The 21,997-nt window shown below is 45.6% G+C and overlaps 1 protein-coding gene across 1 annotated transcript in view; it reads right to left on the bottom strand.

Moving 5' to 3' along the window:
- LOC124622195 (myrosinase 1-like) overlaps nucleotides 1–21,997 on the bottom strand; it is a 224,212-nt gene that overhangs the window by 162,370 nt on the left and 39,845 nt on the right. The window contains exon 3 of the mRNA XM_047147846.1: nucleotides 14,430–14,563. Coding sequence (XP_047003802.1) covers nucleotides 14,430–14,563 — 134 coding nt within the window. The remainder of the gene's footprint in view (nucleotides 1–14,429; nucleotides 14,564–21,997) is intronic.

The raw sequence follows: 21,997 nt of genomic DNA on the forward strand, positions 1-21,997 counted from the left end.
TAGAAGCTCACGCGATTCCCTGTGCCTACTAATCGCCTTAATAACTTGAGTCTCCCAGCCTATTGCTGGTAAATTGATATCTCCACCTATTGCTATAACATGAGCAGGAAACACTTATCCTCACCGAAATTATTTCGCATTCGGAATCACTAGATATTATCGTATATATATATATATATATATATATATATATATATATATATATATATATATATATCAGCACGCCTCCACCGCCGGCATTCAACATATATTTGTGATATATATATTTCAATAAAAATTTTGAATTTCACTGCAAGTAACATCTGGCTTCAGATAAGTTTCTCTCCCTGGCATGGTAGGACCTTGATTATCCGGCATTGTCGGGAATCTGTCAATGGCAGATTATCAAATACGCCGCTTTATCAGTGGCACTTTTTAAAAGCTGGCTTAAAGACAGGGATACAGGCACAACCTATAGTTTTAATTTACAAAAACAAATAATTATTATTTATTAAACACAACATGAGAGATTAAAGCATAAACTTGTATTACGTTTCTGTAAAAACAATATTGAATTATGATTACCTGATATTAACAGCAGGAAAGCGATCTGTAAATTCTAAAAATGTGATCTTCTTACTAGAGAAATCTGTATATGTATTTATTGCGATACTCGCAAATAAAAGTTCTCTAGTAGGAAGATTACATTCTTCAAAATTTAATTAAAAACAAGTGTTATATGTGATATGAACATTCATGACTTCAGAAACGTTGTAGTGTTGGCTACCCTTAGCGAATTTCACAAAAGTGTTTAAGACTCCTGAAGCCTCAGCCCAAGGCATTTCTCCTTCGTCGCTCTCAGTTCCTGGGGCCTCCCGCTGTTTTAAAACTCTTTGTAATAACACATCGTGAGTCAACTCTTCTTTGATAGGTAAATTTCTGTCAATTCCCATCCCTGCACCAACTTCTTCTGCTGAAAACGCACATAGTTCAGTACTGGAACGACTGAAACTGAAGCATGCGGATCCCAGTAGTGGCGTGGTTCACTTACTGACTAGCCACGGCCTATGGGTCTCAGCCAGAGCGCCACATGAGGACCTACGAGTCTCCTGAATACGTGACATTACATTGCAGCACCGTCACACACGTAACACCTATAGACGATGACATGAAAGAAATTGCGTGCTTTAGACAACAGTGGTGAAATGTTTCAAAAACACTACGTGTCTATAGACAACAAAATACGTAGGAATATGTCGAACAGACGTACAACAAATAGACAACACGATCCTTGGGACACAAACTCAGACATAGACACAGATATTGATGTAGAAAAAGACACAGAGGAAGAAACAAATACAACAACAATATGAGACAAAGGTAAACTCGTGACGTAAGGAGCATAACACCTAAAATAGATAAGAAGACATAGCACGCGACTGGTCCATGTATCTAAACTACTTTTTAAATATGATAACTAAACAATGAAAAGGAAAATGACTAATGAAAACAATTGAACAATCATTACATGTAAGTAATACGCCACACGGGGAGACGAGGCTCGAAGCATAAGTTCTGATGCTGCCCTCTCACCCATGACGTTGACTAAGGCAAACGGCATCATACAAACAAACATAACAGCACATTTATAACACGAACAACTAAGTCTACGTATATAAGGGGCAGTCAAATGAAAACCACACACCTGCCCCAATGGGACTATGGGAGGATTACATTCAAAAATAATCAACACACGCGTTAAAACATTTATGTCAGTAGAAGACGAGATGATCAATTCAGGTACACTGTCAATCGGATGAAGGCTACACGTCAGCGATGTGGTTGAGAAACACTGCCACGTCCTCCGTACAACACAGATCTTTCATGGCGTGATTTTCACATCTTTGGCGACCTGACGAAAGACATACATGGACGTCGGTTACATTCGGATGAAGAAGTGCAACAGTGGGTACGGCTGTGGATCCGTCCGGCCGCGCTCTAGGATACGGGAATTGATTGTCTCGCCTCCCACTGTGATGAATATCTTAACGCGTGTGTTGATTACTTTTGAATGGAACCAATCCAGGTCGGGTGTTCGGTTTTCATTTGACTGCTCCTCATAGCAACACAAATATGAACTACATAACAACTTAAAACATGTAGTAAGTAGTACTAGTTGTTAGCCTGTAGAAACAAGAACACACAGGATCACTCTTGCTGTATTTCACTTAGTAAGATAAGAAAACATAATTTTGCATGCCACTTCCTATGAGACAGGTTCGATGTTTCTGCCGAGGCCCTTCGACTTGGAACAGCAACAAGGCGAACCGTAATTAATATTTAATATTTCGTTTTAACAGGAAAAGAAGATCTGCAGATCGTATCTTTCTATCATTTTCTCCTAAATTACTAACACCTGTTATTTTGATTTGATCCATTATAAATGGTTCTAAAAGCCTGCGACTGTGAAAGCAATAGGTTTGTTTGTAAATAACTAACCTGCCACCAGTCACGAAGTTCTTTATTTTATTTTTCGCACGACGCGGTTTCGGGAAATGATTCCCATTTTCAAGTGCGTTTGTTGTGTTTGTTATGTCATTCCTACGTGATGTTGTCGATGTGTAAGATTCTGCTTCATTTCGTTGACTTTACTGCAATATATAAGAAAACTCGCGAATTTTTAGTTGGTTGTCGATCTTTTTGTGAAGTTAGTGGCGAAATTTATAAGAATTTGTAGTTATAGTTTAGTGTGTGTGAGACTCCGCACAAATGGACCATAAAGAAACTGTAAGTACAAATTCTTCTAAATTTCGCCACCAACTTCACAAAAAGATCGGTAACGAACTAAAAAATCGCGTGTTTCCTTATATATTGCAGTAAAGTCAACGAGATGAAGCAGAATCTCCCTCATCGACATCATCACATAGGGATGACATAACAAACACAAAACACGCACTTGAAAATGGGAATCATTTCCCGAAACGCGTCGTGCGAAAAATAAAATAAGAAAATAGTGACTGGTAGCAGATGAGTTATTTACAAACAAACCTATCTATTATTTTACATCCTCCATTTCCTTCAACTAATTTAATTTTCCTTGTTACCCACTGTTACTACCCACTTATTTACTGATCAAAACAATTTTTACTAGTGACGTGGAACAATGTTTCATTATACACAAAAGTGTAATTGGTGCGACCTGCTTTTACAATATTACGCAGCATGTGTTTAAATACGCAACGTATGAAATGGAATGAATCTCGGGCATGACCTCGCCAGCAAACGAACAGACTGGGCGCTGGCCTTCCTCCTTGCGGTACCCGCTTTTTCTGTAAGGGGCTCCATGATCCGTCTAAAGTTGGAGCACACAGTGACGAGGAATTCCACGCTGTGCACTTGTGCTCTTTCAAGATCAGCCTTTTAAAGCGTCCTGTGCTGGCACAGTTTTACTTTAAGCTGCGAGCAATGCCTCAAACCCACTTTTAAGGTGTAAGGGGACAACCGTGCAGCCAATACGCACTATCGCCTTCCGCCCAGAGTTTCGCGATACCACCACTGTTGACCATTCACCGTCAGACGGGTGTCGACAGATCAGGACGATGCTGTGAAATCAGGGATCCCGGGGGACACTATCGGCTCCCTAGGTGCAAATGCACTCGTCTCAGGTGCCCCATTGCCACTGTAGCCCTGGCAACAACCTGAGCCTGTTGACCCTTGCAGACAAAGCTTCCAACTGTTTGCAGACATTGGCCAATACCCCACGATCCGTACACAATGGGTGCACTCGTTATTCGTCTTTAATGAATGTTTGTCTAGAGCACAAGGAATATAACACTAACCGAAGAGGTAGCTAGATCAAAAGATACACAAAAACTTAGAATAAGTTAGTATACACTAGTCAACATAGTGAAATACACAGGTGCAATTCAGTTCGTCGCACATACAAGTGAGAACAGACACTAAACTAAATCCAGAGTATAAACAGAAACTGTAGCCACTTTTCGCCTACGCTCGCCTACTCACAAGTGGATACAAATCAATTTTTTGCAATTGTTAATTTCCCCACAACAATATTCTATAGCTATTTCGTAGACAGATAATAGTCTATATAAGAGAGGGACATATTGCACAAAATAACACAATGAATAAGTAGATTTATAGTAACTTTACGGCTTGATGAATTTCGTGGGTTAATCAGTCCAGTGATAGTTACGGGACAATTACGATAGCCAGTTGCAGTTGGTTGGTGATAATGTAAGACGTCCCAATGAGATTATTTGTGCTGTATTCCACTGATCAGGCCAGTCAGGTTAGGAGGAGTAAGTTACATGTCACTCTTTACCGTACAGGCCTCTGACAGAGATCTGAAGATGGTCTATAGAAGTCGAAACCAATAACGTTCATCAGATTTACATTATAACTCTGACGGAGATGAATAACCAGTTTAACCTGTTAGCAGTTCCTGCGTGAATTGCTGTAAAAGAATATGACTGCATTTATCAACAAATCCCATATATGTGTGCTCACTTTTTCAAAAATGGGACATTGAATTGTGTGATGTTAATGCAATAGCAACTGTACTGTTTTAGTTAATCAAGGTATTCTGAGTTTAGCTGTAAATAGCATGTCTCTTCTTCAAGAGACAAAAATAAATAAGACAATAAAAGAAAGTTTGCTGAATACTTCCTTTGTCAGTTAAGGTTCCAGGACAGGTGTTTTTGAAAACAGAAAATTCCACTTACCAAATAATGATACTAGCTCCCATCGAAGTAGTCCCCTTGACTATCTATACGCAGCTGCCAACGCTTCTGGAGATCTGGGAAATTTTCAACTACTATGCTTGTAAGTTCATTTGTCACAGCCCGCTGGATGTCTGATATATCTTGATGAAGCTTTCCTTTCAGTTGCTTTTCCAGTCGCGGTAACAAAAAACAAAAAAATTACAAGGCGAGAGGCCGTACGAATATGGCGGATGTGGGATGACAAAAACGGAATGTCTGGCCAGATACCTCGTAATAGATAAAGCAATATGGGATCTTGCACTGCCACGGACTAAGAACCAGTCTTGAGACTGCCGCAAATCAGGGCAGCGATGTCGAATTGTTTGCCACAGACGTTTTAATACTTCGATGTAGATGTTTTCGTCTGACCTTTTCCGAGGCTGGTGATCCAGGACTCCGCCATTTAGCACTTGTGACGCTTCTTCTGAGGGCGATACAGGTAGCACCTTCTTGCATCCCCAGCAATAATCTTTGACAGAAAGGGAGGTCACATCTGGCTCTAATCAGTAGTTCAGCAGAAGTTCTTCGTCTTTCCTCTTTCAGTTCGTCTGTTAGTACGTGGGGGAGGAGTCTTGCACTATTTTCCGTTTCCCAAAATCTTCGCGAAAAAGCTTATGACATACACCACGATTCAAATTAAGTTCTTCTAACATTTCACGCACAGTTACATGACGGTGTTCTTGCAATAACTGCCTTACACGCTCCTCGTTTGCATCGGTATGTGCTGTAGGCGGGCGACCAGCTCTGGCATTGTCTTGTACTGAATCTCTGACCTCATGAAATATTTGTGCCACTCGAAAACACAATTTCTTGAAAGTACCTCCCTGCATATGCCTGCTTTATCACTGTCAACGTTTCACTGGGTGTTTTCCCGAGCTTAACGCAGAACTTAATGTTCACTCTTTGCTCGTAACAACATGCATTGCGTCACCGTAGCTAATGTGCCAACAACCCAAATAAAACGGTGGGTAAGCACAGTCCTGTCACGTAGTGAGTTTGAACGGAAACATGACCAAGGTCATTTCAAGGACGCACACAGACCAGGTAACATGAAAACAACATTTGTTCCTTTTCAGTTTTGCAAACTCAGAAATAAAAGAATCCTGTCCTGGAACTTTTCTGACAAAGGGAGTGTAACATCATGTGAAACAAGTCTGATTAACCATTTACAAGGATTGCGCAGAAAGTACTGCGCCGCATTTTTCTTCAACAATTCTTTATTGAACGCAATGAGAATTACAAACACGAAAGAATGGTGTTTTATCTACACACCCATTTTCCATGTAATCTCCATCCCGTTCTGTGGCCTTCCTCCAGCGCGAAACAAGGGCGTGTATTCCCTGTCGGTACCAATCCTTTTCCTGTGATTCTTGAGTTTCTCCCGGCGTATTTGATAGTCAAAATATCCACGGGTGTGCTGCCGGTCTATAGTGTCCAACGGGCACAATATTTCGGCGATCATACATGTCGCCATCATCAGGTGAACTGATGGACTGAGCTCCTGTGAACGTGCCGGCACGGAGATCCGTACGCTATGGATGCTCAGAGGGAACTGGGTTCGGTCGCGGCGGCGGGCGATTTAAATACCCTCCGCCCGCGGCGGAGGGTACGAAGTCACGAGGGAGGAGGTAGGCACTGCATTTATTCCATACACAGGCGCACTCTCGGGGAAAATCGCTCGCATTCTGAAGAAACACCGGGTCGGAACTGTGTTTTGTCCTCCAAATAAAACTCGTGCTCTGGTGGGGAGCGCCAAAGATGACCTCGGTTTGAGGAAGGCCGGCGTGTACCAGATTCCGTGTCAATGTGGCAAGTCGTATATTGGTCAGACGATGCGTACCGTGGAGGATCGATGCCGTGAACACCAGAGGCACACTCGCCTGATGTATCCGAGCAAGTCGGCGGTCGCTGAACATTGTTTGTCGGAAAATCACGCCATGGAATATGACCGCACGAGGATTCTGGTACAGACGTCGAGATACTGGGACAGCGTTGTTAGAGAGGCCATCGAAATTCGCACCAATGACGACCTCATAAACCGTGACTGTGGCTATTATCTTAGCAAGGCTTGGGAACCAGCGATCGGGTTAATCAAGAGTAAATCGAGCAAACGTGACAACCACGGCGGACAGAGCCATCACTCCGACGTCATCTCAGACGCCGTCGCAATCTGTTCCACCGCGCGACCGTGGCGCGGGGCGCGGACGGCGGAGGGAGCGCGCCGCGGGCGGAGGGTATTTAAATCGGCCGCCGCCGCGACCGAACCCAGTTCCCTCTGAGCAGCCATAGCGTACGGATCTCCGTGCCGGCACGTTCACAGGAGCTCAGTCCATCAGTTCACCTGATGATGGCGACATGTATGATCGCCGAAATATTGTGCCCGTTGGACACTATAGACCGGCAGCACACCCGTGGATATTTTGACAATCCTTTTCCTGGTGGCGCAGCCACTGCTTCACTGTGTGAATCACCTCCTCATCGTCCTCAAACTGTCTTCCACGAATTGCATCCTTTAATGGCCCAAACAAGTTCGAGGGGGCTTGGCCAGGGCTGTAGGGTGGTTGGCGTAACACCGTCCGACCCTGTTTTGCGATGTGTTCAGAAGGCCTCTGACGTGTGTGGGGCCGAGCGGTATCGTGTTGCAGCAGAACATATCCTGGGTTGCTGTGGCGCCAAAGTCGCCAGAAGCGCGTCTTCAATTTTGTTAATGTGTTGACATATGTTTCTGAATTAATGGTACCGCCTCTTGGCATCACATCAATTAGAATCACACCTTCACAGTGCCAGAACACGGTGATCATGGACTTACCAGCGGAAGCAGTTGCTTTGAATTACTTCTTCTGTGGGGAGTGGGAATGACGCCATTTCATCAACTGTCGTTTTTTTTTCGGGCTCAAAATGATGAACCCAGTTTTCATCAGCTGTCACAATTCGGGACAAGAAGGCCTCCCCTCAGCTTCAAAACGTTGCAACAAATCAATACAAATGTTTCTCGCTGTCCGATTTGTGATCCACCATTAGACACCGCGTTGAGCCATTATTCACACACTTTTGGATATCCACGAGTGCGGATAATTGTATCCACACTTCCTTTGCTGATTGACAGTTGCAGCGCCAACTGCGGAGTCGGAACGCGTCTGTCCTCGCGAATGACGTCATCACCTCGCTGCAACATGTCAGCAGTGACAACTGTTGATGGTCTCACCGACCGTTGCAAATCTTGGAGCTTCACCGAACCGCCTTCGTATGACCTCACCCTCCGTGCCCAGCGACTAACTGTACTTCTTTCGACAGCAGATGCTCCATAGATTTTGCACAAGCTTTTGTCAATATTCCCCACAGTTTCTTTCCCTGCAGTGAGTAATTCAATGACGACACGTTGCTTTTAACGTACTTCACCTGCAGAAACCATTTTGAAACTGTCCTGCAGCTACGCTATCTGTCGGATGTGTCGACAACTTGGCTGGCTCACTCAAGAGACTTCAAATAATACACACGTAACGTTTCGCATTCGCAGCATTGCTTTCGGCTGAAAAAAAAAATGCGGTACGTTATTTTCTGGGCAATCCGTCCGCACCTCAGGATTGGCTGAAACCGCGTCGCGTGACATTGGCAGCCATTGTGGGCCCAAGCGTTACGTGTGAAGCATAGGAAGTGTTGTGTATCTTCCAAGTTCTAAGTAGAATAATGCCTCAATGCAATGCTTTTGGCTGTTCGTTTCGAGACGAAAATGGAGAAAACTGTACAGAATTCCTTCCGAAGGGAGCAATGCAACAAGAAGGAGAATATTGATCGCAATGGGAAAAGTTGCAGGTATTCGACTTAACCATTCAGTTAATTTTCTTCATTTCTGGCCTTTTGTTTTTGTCTCCTTTTTACGTTTCTGTTACGTAGCTTCCAATCCATTCGAACAGCAAAACAAGGGCATAACAGCTAATAGGATTGTTTAATGGTAATTTAATTACAAAATAGAATAAATTTCCTTTACGTCTATGGCACAATCTTTTTGTCAATAGATTACCGGGTTCGGTCTATCTGAAGATGGTCATTATAGATCGAAACTGATAATCCGTTGTCAAAAAATTTGTGACGATAGACGTAAAGTAAAGGAAATTTATTCAATATTTGGGTCACTACTTTATTCGGACAGTGTCGCAGCTTGTGACATAAAACAGAAATCTTAGAGATAAAACTGCCACTGTTTGCACATAAAACGAAAAATACTGAGTGGTACCGTACAAAGTTATCATGATGGGTAAAATATTTGACCTGATTGACTGTACAGTATGCTTTAAATTTATATTTACAGTGTTCATAGTAATGAATTGTATTTGTTCCACACAACGTAATGTACAAAAAGAAAATAATTTATGCACTAGGCAATTACCGAACCTACAATATTTCATTCAATAAACATTAACGTTACCAGGACACTAATATTACAGTTGCAACCTGGCGGCTAATATACAGTAAATCAATATAAATTTAGTTGTTACTTCCAGAATGAAATTTTCACTCTGCAGCGGAGTGTGCGCTGATATGAAACTTCCTGGCAGATTAAAACTGTGTGCCCGACCGAGACTCGAACTCGGGACCTTTGCCTTTCGTGGGCAAGTGCTCTACCATCTTTTTTTTTTTTTATTTTAATGTCATTCTGCTCGCTTTTGTTCGTTGCATATGCTCGGGGAGGACGTCGTAAGACATCCGTTTAAGTTCGTTGTTGATCGATTAGCTCAGTTTTTTTTATTACAGAGGGCTCCTAACCCTCTGACCGAACACGCTGAGCTACCGTGCCGACTATCATCTGAGCTACCGAAGCACGACTCACGGCCGGTCCTCACAGCTTTACTTCTGCCAGTATTTCGTCTCCTACCTTCCAAACTTTACAGACGCTCTCCTGCGAACCTTGCAGAACTAGCATTCCTGAAAGAAAGGATACTGTGGAGGCATGGCTTAGCCAAAGCCTGGCGGATGTTTCCAGAATGAGATTTTCACTCTGCAGCGGAGTGTGCGCTGATATGAAACTTTCTGGCAGAAGTAAAGCTGTGAGAACCGGCCGTGAGTCGTGCTTCGGTAGCTCAGATGGTAGAGCACTTGCCCGCGAAAGGCAAAGGTCCCGAATTCGAGTCTCGGTCAGGCACACAGTTTTAATCTGCCAGGAAGTTTCTTAGTTGTTACTGTTTCCTACAGTCTACTTTTGATCGTAGGCCTAGTTCTATTCGAACACATTTTAAAAATATTGTAATCTCTTGTACTTTCGTAATCATTCTCCTAATGTCGTAGAACAATTTGCAGACAAAATTTTATGGGATGGATCTGAAAAAAATATAAAACATGCGTAATCATATAGGCACGTTTATCAATTCTACTTATTAAGATATCGCGCACATGTATTTGAATCCAGTGCTTTATTTCGTATAACAAAATAGACATTGGGCGAATTTTCGTAGTATCGAGCAGCAGGAATAAAAAGTAAGTCGATACAGAGCTTTAAATTAGCGATGGATTTTTCCTTGCACTTGCTAACTAATATTGATTCCCTTTTGTCCTGCTGACTGTTGGATAGGACCTGTTTAACACTAATTACGAAAACAGGTGTTCAATCCCGATACCGCAAACAGAACTGTGAAATCTGCTTTCGCCATTAATAAAGGATAACAGGGAAAAAACTGTGTTTCATGCTCACCACAACAAATGCTTCTCGACTCATTCAGCTTAAACTTGTTGAGATTTTTTGTTGCTAAATATGTGACATGTTCCGTTCGAAGCCACCGATCAGTTTTAGCAGTGCACGTCTTTAATATAAATGGCTAAATGTGCTGCAGAAGACAATTAATCACCAGCGGAGTAGTGGACCCAAAATGGCGGCCACTGGCAAGTTGGCCATCCTTTCCCTATACAGAGCTAGAGACATCTAGTGGTACACTGAGGCACTTCTACGAATGTAGCGTTCGAAGCATCAGTTGTAGAGATTGTGCTATGTGATTCTAGGAGAGTGTGACATCTGGTGGTTTTTTTTTTTTTTTTTTTTTTTTTGTGGTCAAATTGTACTACTGCTTTTAGGAGTGCTTTCAAAATAAAACCACTGGAGCTGTATGTAGCCTTGATACAAAATTTATTAAATTGTAGGTGTATTCTTGCTTGTTATTTAGGACTACAATTTGTTTGAGGCATTATGATTTCATGGACGTTCCGTCCATCTGATTGCCTCCTTCCTCTCCCGCCGCCAGCTCCTACGTCCATAACGCCGATTCCCGCACCTTCTACTCCTCTGCAGGTGTGCCCTAGGGCTCTGTCCTCTCCCCTCTCCTCTACCTCCTGTACGCGGCAGATATGCCCCAACCCCTCCCTCCCCCACCCCTCCCCTCCAGTACACCTCCTGCTGTATGCCGATGACACAGCATTCCTTGCCCTCGCTTCTACCCTCCAACGGTCCCAACGCCTTTTCCAGACTCACCTTCACCTTCTTGCCACATGCTGTAACCAGTAGCTCCTGAAAATCAATCCTTCCGAGACCCAGGCAGTCATCGTAGGTCATACCACTCGCTCCTCCCGGCTCCTCGATCTCTCCCTCATCATCTGCGACTGTCCTATCTACCTCTACCCCTCCCTCACCTACCTTGGCCTCATCATTGACCGTCACCTCACCTGGATCCCTCATCTCCGCTCTATCCAATCCAATCTCCGCAACTGTCTCCAACTCCTCAAACTCGTCTCTGGCTGGACATGGGGGTTGAACCCCTCTACCTTTCCTTAATCTGTCCCATCCTCTGTTATGTTAGTCCCACCTGGACATCTGCCACCCCCCCCCCCCCTTTTATGTCCCTCCAGATCCTCAAGCGCCATGCACTCCACCTCGCCTTCTGTATATGCCTCCCATTCCCCACGTGGATCCTCTACGACCTGATTCCTTTCCCCCATCTGCTCCTATTCCTCGAACATATCCGCATAGTCTACACCTCCCACCGCCTTGATCCCCCTCATCCCCGGTTGCTCCTCTCTTCTCCAAGCCCCGCCCTCTGCTGCACCTTCACTGTTGTGTCCCCCCTACCCTCCATCTCTACACCCTTCATCTCCTTTCCCAGTTTGGCTAGCATCAACTCCCCCTCCCAGATGATGCACTCTCTCCTTCCATTTATCCCTCCTATCAACTCTGATCCTCACCTGCCTCTCCCTTCCTCTGTCCTTTTCCTGGGCTCCCTCTCCCCCCTTCCATCCTGTTTTTCCCCCACCTACCCTCTCTCTGCCTCCCTTCTCCCCCCCCTCCTCTGCCTTTCCCCACTCCCTCTCGCGTCTGCCCAGCCTCCCTCCCCCCTCTTATCAGTCCTCATCCTCCGTTGGGTCCTTCCCCACTCCCTCCCACTTCGTTTTTCCTCTCTTTCCCCTTTTCCTTTGCCATCATCTGTCCAGGTTCCCCCCCGTCTTTCCTCGGCTGTGGTGTGTTATCTTTGTGTCAACATTTTTGTGCAGTGTTTTAAGTCAGTGTTCAGTGTTGTGCGTCTTTTCCAAAGTGTTGTGAACAGAAATCATGCTGTCGCTGGGCATGATTTTTATCTCTCTTGCGAACAGAAACCAGACTGTCGCCGTGTTTTTAATTGTTGTCTGTCTATTATTTTACCTGTCTGCTTCCTGTGTATTTCATTAGCATCGCCAACCCTTTGTTTTATGTTTTAAGATCCACAATTTCCCGCCATTTTACCATTTATGTCACCGATTTTATCGCCTGCTTTTATTATTTATTATCTTCATTTTTATAAAAAATTCTGTAGGCTGAAGAGCGGCATACTAAGCTGTTGCCAGCCCGCCACTTTGGGGGGGGAATCGAATCTCAATAAAGGGGGAAAAAAACACTGACTTTTCGAGTTGTGGGATTGTATCTAGGGGAAAATGCGAATTTCCTTTCAAATATATCACATAAAAAGATGAGTAGTTGAAAACTGTTTGTCCTTGTGGTTCCAAAATGAAACTACCTCCTTAAAACAATTGGCTGTTTACCTTGTCGAATTTCTTCTGATATTCGTTGCTTTCTGTGATAAGAAAGGGTACTTTCCTGAAATATTTAAACATGATATATGTTTTTATGTCACTGGGAAGCAAAAGGTTAAATGATATTATTTAATTCCTAATTAATTCAACTCCTTAAAATTCCTGAGATACAGATGATGCACAGGAAGGTGGATTTATGTCATAGAAATTTCACTATCTCGCTACACAAACTTAGTTGGAGGATTTCGTTTCAGGAAGGACTCTGAAATGATGAAAATGATTATTTGAATAACTGTAAAATAAGTGTGAATGCTATTTCAGAAGTTTAAATGAAATACGTTTTATAAAAGATGCCAACAGCTATATTGAAACGTTGGTATCTGTTATAAAACATATTTTACTATATAAACATGAAACTCTCAAAATGTCATCGGCTGACGAAATAGGTTTAAAAATGCAAATAACTTACAAAACTTATGACTTTCCTCCAAAAAGGTTTGTAGGGCACTGTCTACCCAAATAGATAGTCATTCAAAGAAACAGAATATAAATCTGATAGGATGCGTTTATTGGAAACAAACCTCATTAAATGCATTTCTGTGCTAGCTATGGTTATCAGGAACACGAATGATAAGCTTTGTGATTATTACACAGAGAAATACTACACACAATTCTGTTGCTTTGATCTTCATTTCATTCATACGCTTCTTCTTAAGTATCAATCCGAAGACTGCTTGGCAGCAAAAGTCCTTCTCCATTCATCTCTGTTCCCTGTTCCTCTCCTGCGTTTCCTCGTACGAGTCTGCTCCGAGACCATATCTCATCTGTCTAGAATACAGCAGTCTAGATCCTCCTCGTCTTCTTTTGCCCTGAATCATTCCTTGCATTAAATTAGCTAACAAACTAATATGTCGGCTGAGGTGGCCAATTAACTTAGCTCTTCTCTTCCGTGCTGCTAGTAACAGAAATCTTGTTCCACCTATTCTCTTAAGAATTTCTTCATTTCTGGCTTCACCGTCCGCGAGATCTTTCACATCCACCTTTATTACCATGTTATAAATGTCTCCAGACGTCTCAAGTCGCATGCACCAATTGCCCAAGTTTCGGAGCCACACGGTACCACACTATAGACAAATCTCTATTTGTCTCTAAATAAACAGTGCCTGTTTCTTGTACTAGGCAGCCTTTTTCTGTGGAATCCAGCTCGATACGTCGGCTGATGTTTTGCCATCTGCTGTGATTCTACTTTCTAATTTGTTAAGTGTATTCAGTTGTCTCAGAAATATATAATTAACTCTGATACATACTGATATATATTAGTGGTTGTATACTATAATTTCGGTCCCCTTTGTAATAATTTTTATTGTTTCCTTCTCTTTCAAGATCTAATCCATCCTCGCCAACGTTTTCTGCAGTTTGTTTTTGTTACGCTCACTGGCCGCTATGTCGTCAAGAAATCCTTATTTCAACAGTTCATCAGTTTCTATCACTTCCTTATCGTCTTCACATTCCCCAAAGAGCAGGTTGAACGACATTGGCAACTTCTACACTGTTCAATGCATTTCATGTACCTTAGCGAAATATCTCGGTTTTTGAAACATTTCTTTGCTAAGATCAAAAAATTCATGATAGCGGAAAATGGGGGGAACCAGCACCCTGAGGTGACCTCGTCGGTGTACTTACACCCATGCTGGCCAGCGCTGCGATGTCCTCCTTGTATTTGTGGTAAGAATCGTCGGCGACGTCCGCATTCCTGCCGTCCTCTGTGAAGTTGGGACGTGTGTGCAGGAGGTGGTCCCAGATGTTCTCGCCTTTGCCTGCACGCAAATGCAACCAAGGGTGAATTCAAAGTTCTAAGTACAGCACGCGGTAAGTAAGATACTCAGATGACAGAATCCTGTTTCACACATTGCATTTTTTCAGTCGCTAATGATTGCAAGTTCCAGAAAAACTTTAGTTAGTAACAGGGTACATTAGACTAGAGATACTGATGAGTAACGTATACTACTATAGAAGACCAAGAACGAAGGGCTCGGTATAAAAAGGGTTTAAGACAGGGATGCAGTCTGGCGCCCCTACTGTTCAAACTGTACGTCGAAGAAGCAATAACGGAAATGAAAGAAAGATTCAAGCGTGACACTAAAATTCAGAGTGAAAGGATATCAGTGATAAGACTCTCTGAGGACATTGCTATTCCTCAGTGAAAGTGCAGATGAATTACAGGATCTGTTGAATGGGACGAATAATCTGATCCTAATGAGTATAGTATATGGATTCAGATTAAATCGAACAAAGATGAAAGTAATGAAGAGTTGCAATTATGAGATTAGCTGTAAACTTAACATAAAAATTGACGATCGCACAGTAAATGAAATTGCGGAGTTCTGCTACTCTGGAAGCAAAATAGATGACGGACGATGGACGATGCAGGGAGTACATAAAAAGCAGATCAGTATAGGCAAAGACACGTCTGCTAGTATCAAACACAAACCTTAATTCGAGGAAGAAATCTCTGAGTATGAAGTTCTGGAGCACAACATTGTATGGTAATGAAACATGGATTTAGGGAAGATCAGAAAAGAAGAGAATCGAAGCATTTTAGATGTGATTGAAAATTAGGTGGACTGAGGCGAAGAAAGGAACATATGGAAAACACTCACAACAGGAACGGACAGGAAGATAGGGTATGTGTTAAAACGTCAGGGAATAACTTCCGTGGCTTTAGAGGAAGCTGTAGTTGGAAGAAGCTGTAGGGGAAGACAGAGATTGGAAATTATGCAACAAACAATTGAGAACACAGGGAACAAGTGCTGGGGTGAAGTGAAGATTTTGGAACAAGGAACGAATTCGTGGCGGGCCGCATCAAAGCAGTCATAAGGTAGGTGATTCCAAGGAAGAATAACTGTTCTGTTAGTGACCGACTTGTATCATATCTTCCGCAACATCTGCGAATGTATGGAGTCAGGAAGCGTAGGCATAAGACAATAACTAGTATTCCGGGGGAAGGCAGTTGAAAATCCGATTCTGTAGGTTAAGGTTTCCCGTCATTTTCCAGAAGCACTTAGGAAGATGCCGTGGTGGTCCTTTTGAAAGGACACAGCCGTCCTTCCTCCCCCCTTCCCCAATCCGAGTGTGTGCACTGTCCCTAATGACCCCGTCGTCGAAGGACAGTCAGACACTAATGTTCCTCTCTTCACCCCAATCTTCCATTCTTCAGCGTTTTACAGAAGCTCGAAATTTAGCGCGGACTTGAGTGCCAGATGGTTGTAATACTTTCCACAACGAAACTTTGTCTCGAAAGCTGGCAGAAAACCCCAAAAGATTCTGGTCGTATGCAAAGTATGCTAGCGGCTTGACACAATCAATGGCTTCTCTGCAGGATAGCAATGGAGATACTATCGAAGACAGTGCTGCCAAAGCATACTAAACACAGCCTTCCGAGATGCCTTCACAAAAGAAGTAATGATTCCAGAATTCGAATCAAGAACAGCTGCCAACATGAGTAATGTAGAAGCAGATATCCTCGGAGTAGTGAAGCATTTAGGTCAGTTAATAAAAGCAACTCTCCTGGTCCAGACTGTATACCAACTAGGTTCCTTTCGGAGTATGCTGATGCAGTAGCTCCATACTTAACAATTACATACAACCGTTCGCTCCACGAAACATCCGTATCCAAAGACTGGAAAGTTGCACAGGTCACACCAATATTCAAGAAAGGAAGTAGCAGTAATCCACTAAATTACAGGCCCATATCATTAACATCGATATGCAGCAGGATTTTGGAGCATATATTGTGTTCGAACGTTATGAATTACCTCGAAGAAAACGGTCTATTGACACACATTCGCACGGATTTATAAAACATAGTTCTTGTAAAACAGAATTAGCTATTTACTCTCATGAAGTGTTTAGTGCTATTGACAAGGGATTTCAAATTGATTCCACATTTTTGGATTTCTGGAACGCTTTTGACACTGTACCACACAAGCTGCTTGTAGTAAAATTGCGTGCTTATGGAATATTGTCTCAGTTATGTGACTGGATTCATGATTTCCTGTCAGAGAGGTCACAATTCGTAGTAACTGACGGGAAGTCATCAAGTAAAACAGAAGTGATTTCTGGCGTTCCCCACGGTAGTGTTATATAGGCCGTTTGCTGTTCCTTGTCTGTATAAAAGATTTGGAAGACAATTTGAGCAGCCGTGTTAATTTGTTTGCAGTTGGCGCTGTCGTTTATCAACTAGCAAAGTCATCAGAAGATCAAAAGAAGTTGCAAGACGATTTAGAAAAGATATCTGTATGGTGCAAAAATTGGCAATTGAGCCTAAATAACGAAAAGTATGAAAGTTCCTGGCAGATTAAAACTGGCAGAAGTAAAGCTGTGAGTACCGGGCGTGAGTCATGCTTCGGTAGCTCAGTTGGCAGTCGGCTTTCAGCCGTGTTACCGTGCGGACGGGCTCGGCGCGCCGGGCAGTGCTCCGCAGGTGTTGTTGTTTACCCGCTAGCGCGCGGTCGCGTCGTTGTCTTGCCGTATAGTACCTGTACCGACCCGACATGGCGTTCTCATATCGAAAAGCTACAATCAAACTAACGTTCAACGCATCGTACACGAGACCGAAGGCCCATGAAATTGAACGGTTTCTACGAGACATCATGCACATAGAACCACAAGAACTGATAGGAATTCATCTGTCTATTGTAACCAGCACAGTGTACCTCAAACTGATTGACGAAGCGGCCTGCGACAGATTACTCCAACGATCTGCAAACGGCTTTCGCTTCTGTCACGCAGACGGTAACGTGAGCGTGGTAGGAGTTGACCATGCTGGTCTGGGGGTGCGTACCGTGCGCGTCTTTGAACTACCGTTCGAAGTCCCTGCCAACCTAGTCGTTGATGCGCTGCGGCCATACGGCACAGTTCTGAGCCACACAGAGGAGAAATGGAACACATTCGAAACGTACCCTGTCCTTAACGGGGTACGACAAGTGCGCATAGAACTTAAGAAGCACGTTCCATCGTGTGTTTTCGTTGGTGGCTGCCGCGCAATTGTTATATATGATGGACAACCGAGGACCTGCTCGGGCTGCGGCCAGGAGGGCCATGTTAGAACTGAGTGTCTGCAGCGCCGCCTCGTTCAGGTGCCCCGCAATGAACTTCCCCAACGATCCACTATGACCTCTCTCCCGCTAACATATGTGGAGGCGGCACGACATGATGTGATGGATGATCAAAACCTGCTACCTCCTCAAGCCGCTGCCAGCTCCGTTGGAGAGTCAGCGCCGTCGACGACGCCGCAGCCCAACGGTGCAGAGGTTCCTACAGCCTCCGCCCACCGCAGCGTCGTGGGCACCCAGCCACCGTCACTGTCGGGATCAGACACAGGGGTTCCTAGCGACCGAGACTGTGTCGAGCCCCGCCCTCCAGTGGATGTCGAATCTCGGACGCGAAAGCAAAAATCACCCAAGCGACACAAGAAGAGGCGATTGTCAGCTGACGAACAGGACAGGAATGTGAAGCCGGCGGAAGACATCGACTTCGTTGACTCGCCCACAATTGCAACGGACTCCAGTGGCATCATTCACCAGAAGGTGCCTGAAGACAAGGAACACTCTCCTAAATCTGGTGGCCCAGAAAACGAGGCGCACTGCGTCGACTCCCAAAATGTGGGCTCCTGTGAAAGCGTCCAGCCCCCAATGACATCACAATCGTCTCTTGGTGATTGGGCAGACGATATGGAGGCAGATGATGCACAGCAAACATCGATATCTCCACCAGAGCCCATGGCTGACAATGAGCCCGGAGGGCTCTGCCAGTCAGGGACTCCTACGGCACAGTAATGCACAGCATGCAGGTGGATGGCTGTGTGGTGTGTGAAATCACTGTGGGATTGCACCGGCACACTGCCTCCGCCTCTTGATATGTCTCAGTCATACCGTGTGGGAACAGTCAACGTAAATGGTGTCCACTCCACTGTCAAGACCCGCATGTTACACGACATGATCAGAGCGGCAGACTTGGACATTGCCCTTCTTCAGGAGGTCCGTCCCGAGCTGTGTTTAGACCTATATGGCTACACCACGTACAGCCTACCCGTAGGTGATGGCGCAGGAGGAACGGCCATCCTTCTCCGAGATGGCATAGACGCGACGGACGCGACGTACTTGCCGAACGGGCGAGGCATCGCACTCACACTTGGCGCAGTGCGCCTCATTAACGTCTACGCTCCCTCCGGTAATTCGCACCGTGGTGACAGGCATGTCTTCTATTCGGAGGAATTGGCCCCACTTTTGCAAGGAAATATGGACCATTACATAGTGGGCGGCGATTTTAACAGTGTTCTGCGGCCCGAGGACCAGATACCGCATTACGTCCCATGCCCCGCTCTACAAGCATTGATACGTGACCTCGCGCTCCACGATACATGGCTCTTGCATCATGGGACCCAGAGTGGATATACGCACTTTACCAGCCATTCTGCCAGTCGTCTGGACCGGATATACGTCTCGCGTGCCCTCCGCACAGCAACCCGTGATGCAGAACTCTGGCCGACGGCCTTCACGGACCATCTCGCGTACATCTGCACTGTCACCTTGCCCCGACAACTCACAAGACGCAGCAGGGGCCCGTGGACGCTGAACGTCTCCCTCCTTCGCGAGGAAGCGTGTCGGCGAGCAGTCACTGACACGTGGCGTCGATGTATCAGGCGCTTGCCTATGTATGCTTCCACGTTGCTGTGGTGGCTGGGATGTGTCAAACCTGCCCTCCGAAAGACCTTGATGGCCTACGGGCGTGACAGATCGAACTGGCAAAGGGCAACATCGGAATTTTACTATACAGCGTTACGTGAGCTGGCGACGCAACCGCCGTCTCCCGAACGTCAGATGTCCGTACAACGCATCAAAGCTCGTCTACTTCGCATCAGGACAGAGCAGCTAGACGGTGTCCGCATCCGTGCGCGAGTGCAAGACTGTATCCCCAACGAAACAGCGTCAGTGTATCACATTGTGCGCGAGAGGCGCCACCGCAAACGTCAGCTCATTACGGCGGTAAACACGGAGGACGGCGGGCGCGCAGTGACACAAGCGGACATCGCGCACACGTTCGCCAGACACTATGGGACCTTGTACATGGAAGATCCGCGGAATGTACGTGATTATGACGGGCTGTTGCACGATTTTCCCGCCCCTCGGGACGTGGCACCCGATGATAGTCTGCTGTTGCCCATTACACCCGACGAGCTGACATCGGCCTTGGCATGTGGAGCACCGAACAAGTCACCTTATGGGTGACAAGTGGCTCCAAATGTTTCAAGACCTGATCCGCCCTGATTTCACTGTCCCCACAGAATTCACAGAAGGCATCTTGATCCCAGTTCCGAAACCGAATGATGGTTGTAGGTGGCAGGATTTTCGCCCACTCACACTCCTCAACAACGACTACAAGATCTTCGCCCGTATCCTCCGCGCGCGTCTCCACACCGCTATCGGGAAAGCCATCCACACCGATCAGACATGTTTAGGTGGTGTCAGCAACATTCATACGGCGTTAGGAGCATACCGCGACGTCATTGCTTTGACGGCGGCCTGCAAAATACGAAGCGCCCTTGTCGCCGTAGATTTTGACCACGCATTCGACCGCGTCGATCACGGCTTCTTACGCGCAGTTTTGCATCGCATGGGCCTCTCTCCGGAGTCTGCACAGGTGGTCCTTCGACTGGTCCACGGAGCGCGCTCCCGCATGATGGTCAACGGTTATCAGTCTGGTCACATTGTTGTTGGACGGTCAGTGCGACAAGGGTGCCCCCTGTCGGGCATATTATTTGCTGCAGCACTTGAACCAGCTTTACATGGTCTACGGCAGCGATTAACTGGTATCTCCTTGCGGGACGTGACCTTTTGTTGTGGTGCATTCGCCGATGACGTGGTGTTCCTGGCCAGATCAGAGGATGAAATGCATATGGCGCTACAGTGGCTACGCCAGTACGGGGCGGTCGCTGGGAGCGTCATCAACGTGAAGAAGACAAAATACATGGATGTCGGAGGGGGGATTTCCCACACAACGGCGGTGCCCTTTGACAAGGTGCCCGTACTCAAGTGTTTAGGAGTGCAATTCTATAGCAATGTCCGCCGCACGGCGGCGGCTACGTACCGCCGGCTCCTACACCAGACACGTGCTCTGCTGCAGGACAACAAACTGCGTCGCTTGGATATGCTCCTCAGAACACGTTATGTCAACACCTATCTTGTCTCAAAACTGAACTATTTTGCGCATATCCTTCCCTTGACAGCTACGATGGCCGACAGATTTCAAGCAGCATATGGACATTTCGTAAGCACCGGTCTGGTTTTTAAAGTCCGATACGCCACCCTGACACTGCCGCAGCGGGCACGCGGTATCGGTTTAATTCACGTATATAACCGTGCGCGATCGCTTTATCTCAACACTATGCGTCGCACGTGGACCTCTGCCCACGCCACTCTGACGGGCACCCTTATAGCGGAAGTGGCACCACACTCTCTGCATCCCCCGGTTTCTGTAGGACACATTTCACCGGCACTCACCCACATCAGAGACTTCTTTATTGACTTCAGCTACTTACGTTCAGAACTTCCGACGACACGGAAGTCCAGCACAAAAGACTATTATCGCCTCTATCAGCAGCGGCAACCTGTAAATACGGTCACCCACAGACACCCTGAAGTTGCCTGGAACACGGTGTGGCGAGCGGTACACACGCCTTTTCTACCTACGACGGTGCGTTCATTGTGGTACGTAGTTGTGAATGGGAAGTTCGCTACTCGGCAGAGGTTACATTCCATACATCTGACGGACGACCCCTTGTGTCCGACATGCTCAGTCGCTGACTCGGATGCACACCGTCTGACGTGTGCCGCGACCAGCGAGTGCTGGCTACTGACGCAGCGCATGCTGGCATTACTCTTGCGGCGATTGCCGGAGTCTATCTCCCCTGATGACGTATTGCGCCCCGACGTCGTATACTTTCCATCAACCAGAACGAACGCCGTTAACTGGCTAAAAGGCATGGCCGTTCACTACATATTTTGCGATGCTCCCAAAGGCACACTCGACTTTTGGTCCCTATTGATGACGACACATGCAGCTTTCAGCCGCCACCCGAAGTACAGAACTCGTTTCGCAAATTATTTAGGTTCATTATTTGCGGATCCTCCTGCTCACTGGGGCGTTCCGGGTATGAGACGCTGAAAATGAAGACGAATCCTGGAGCATAT

This window comes from Schistocerca americana, chromosome 7 (assembly GCF_021461395.2).
Source record: "Schistocerca americana isolate TAMUIC-IGC-003095 chromosome 7, iqSchAmer2.1, whole genome shotgun sequence".
Classification (NCBI taxonomy): domain Eukaryota; kingdom Metazoa; phylum Arthropoda; class Insecta; order Orthoptera; family Acrididae; genus Schistocerca; species Schistocerca americana.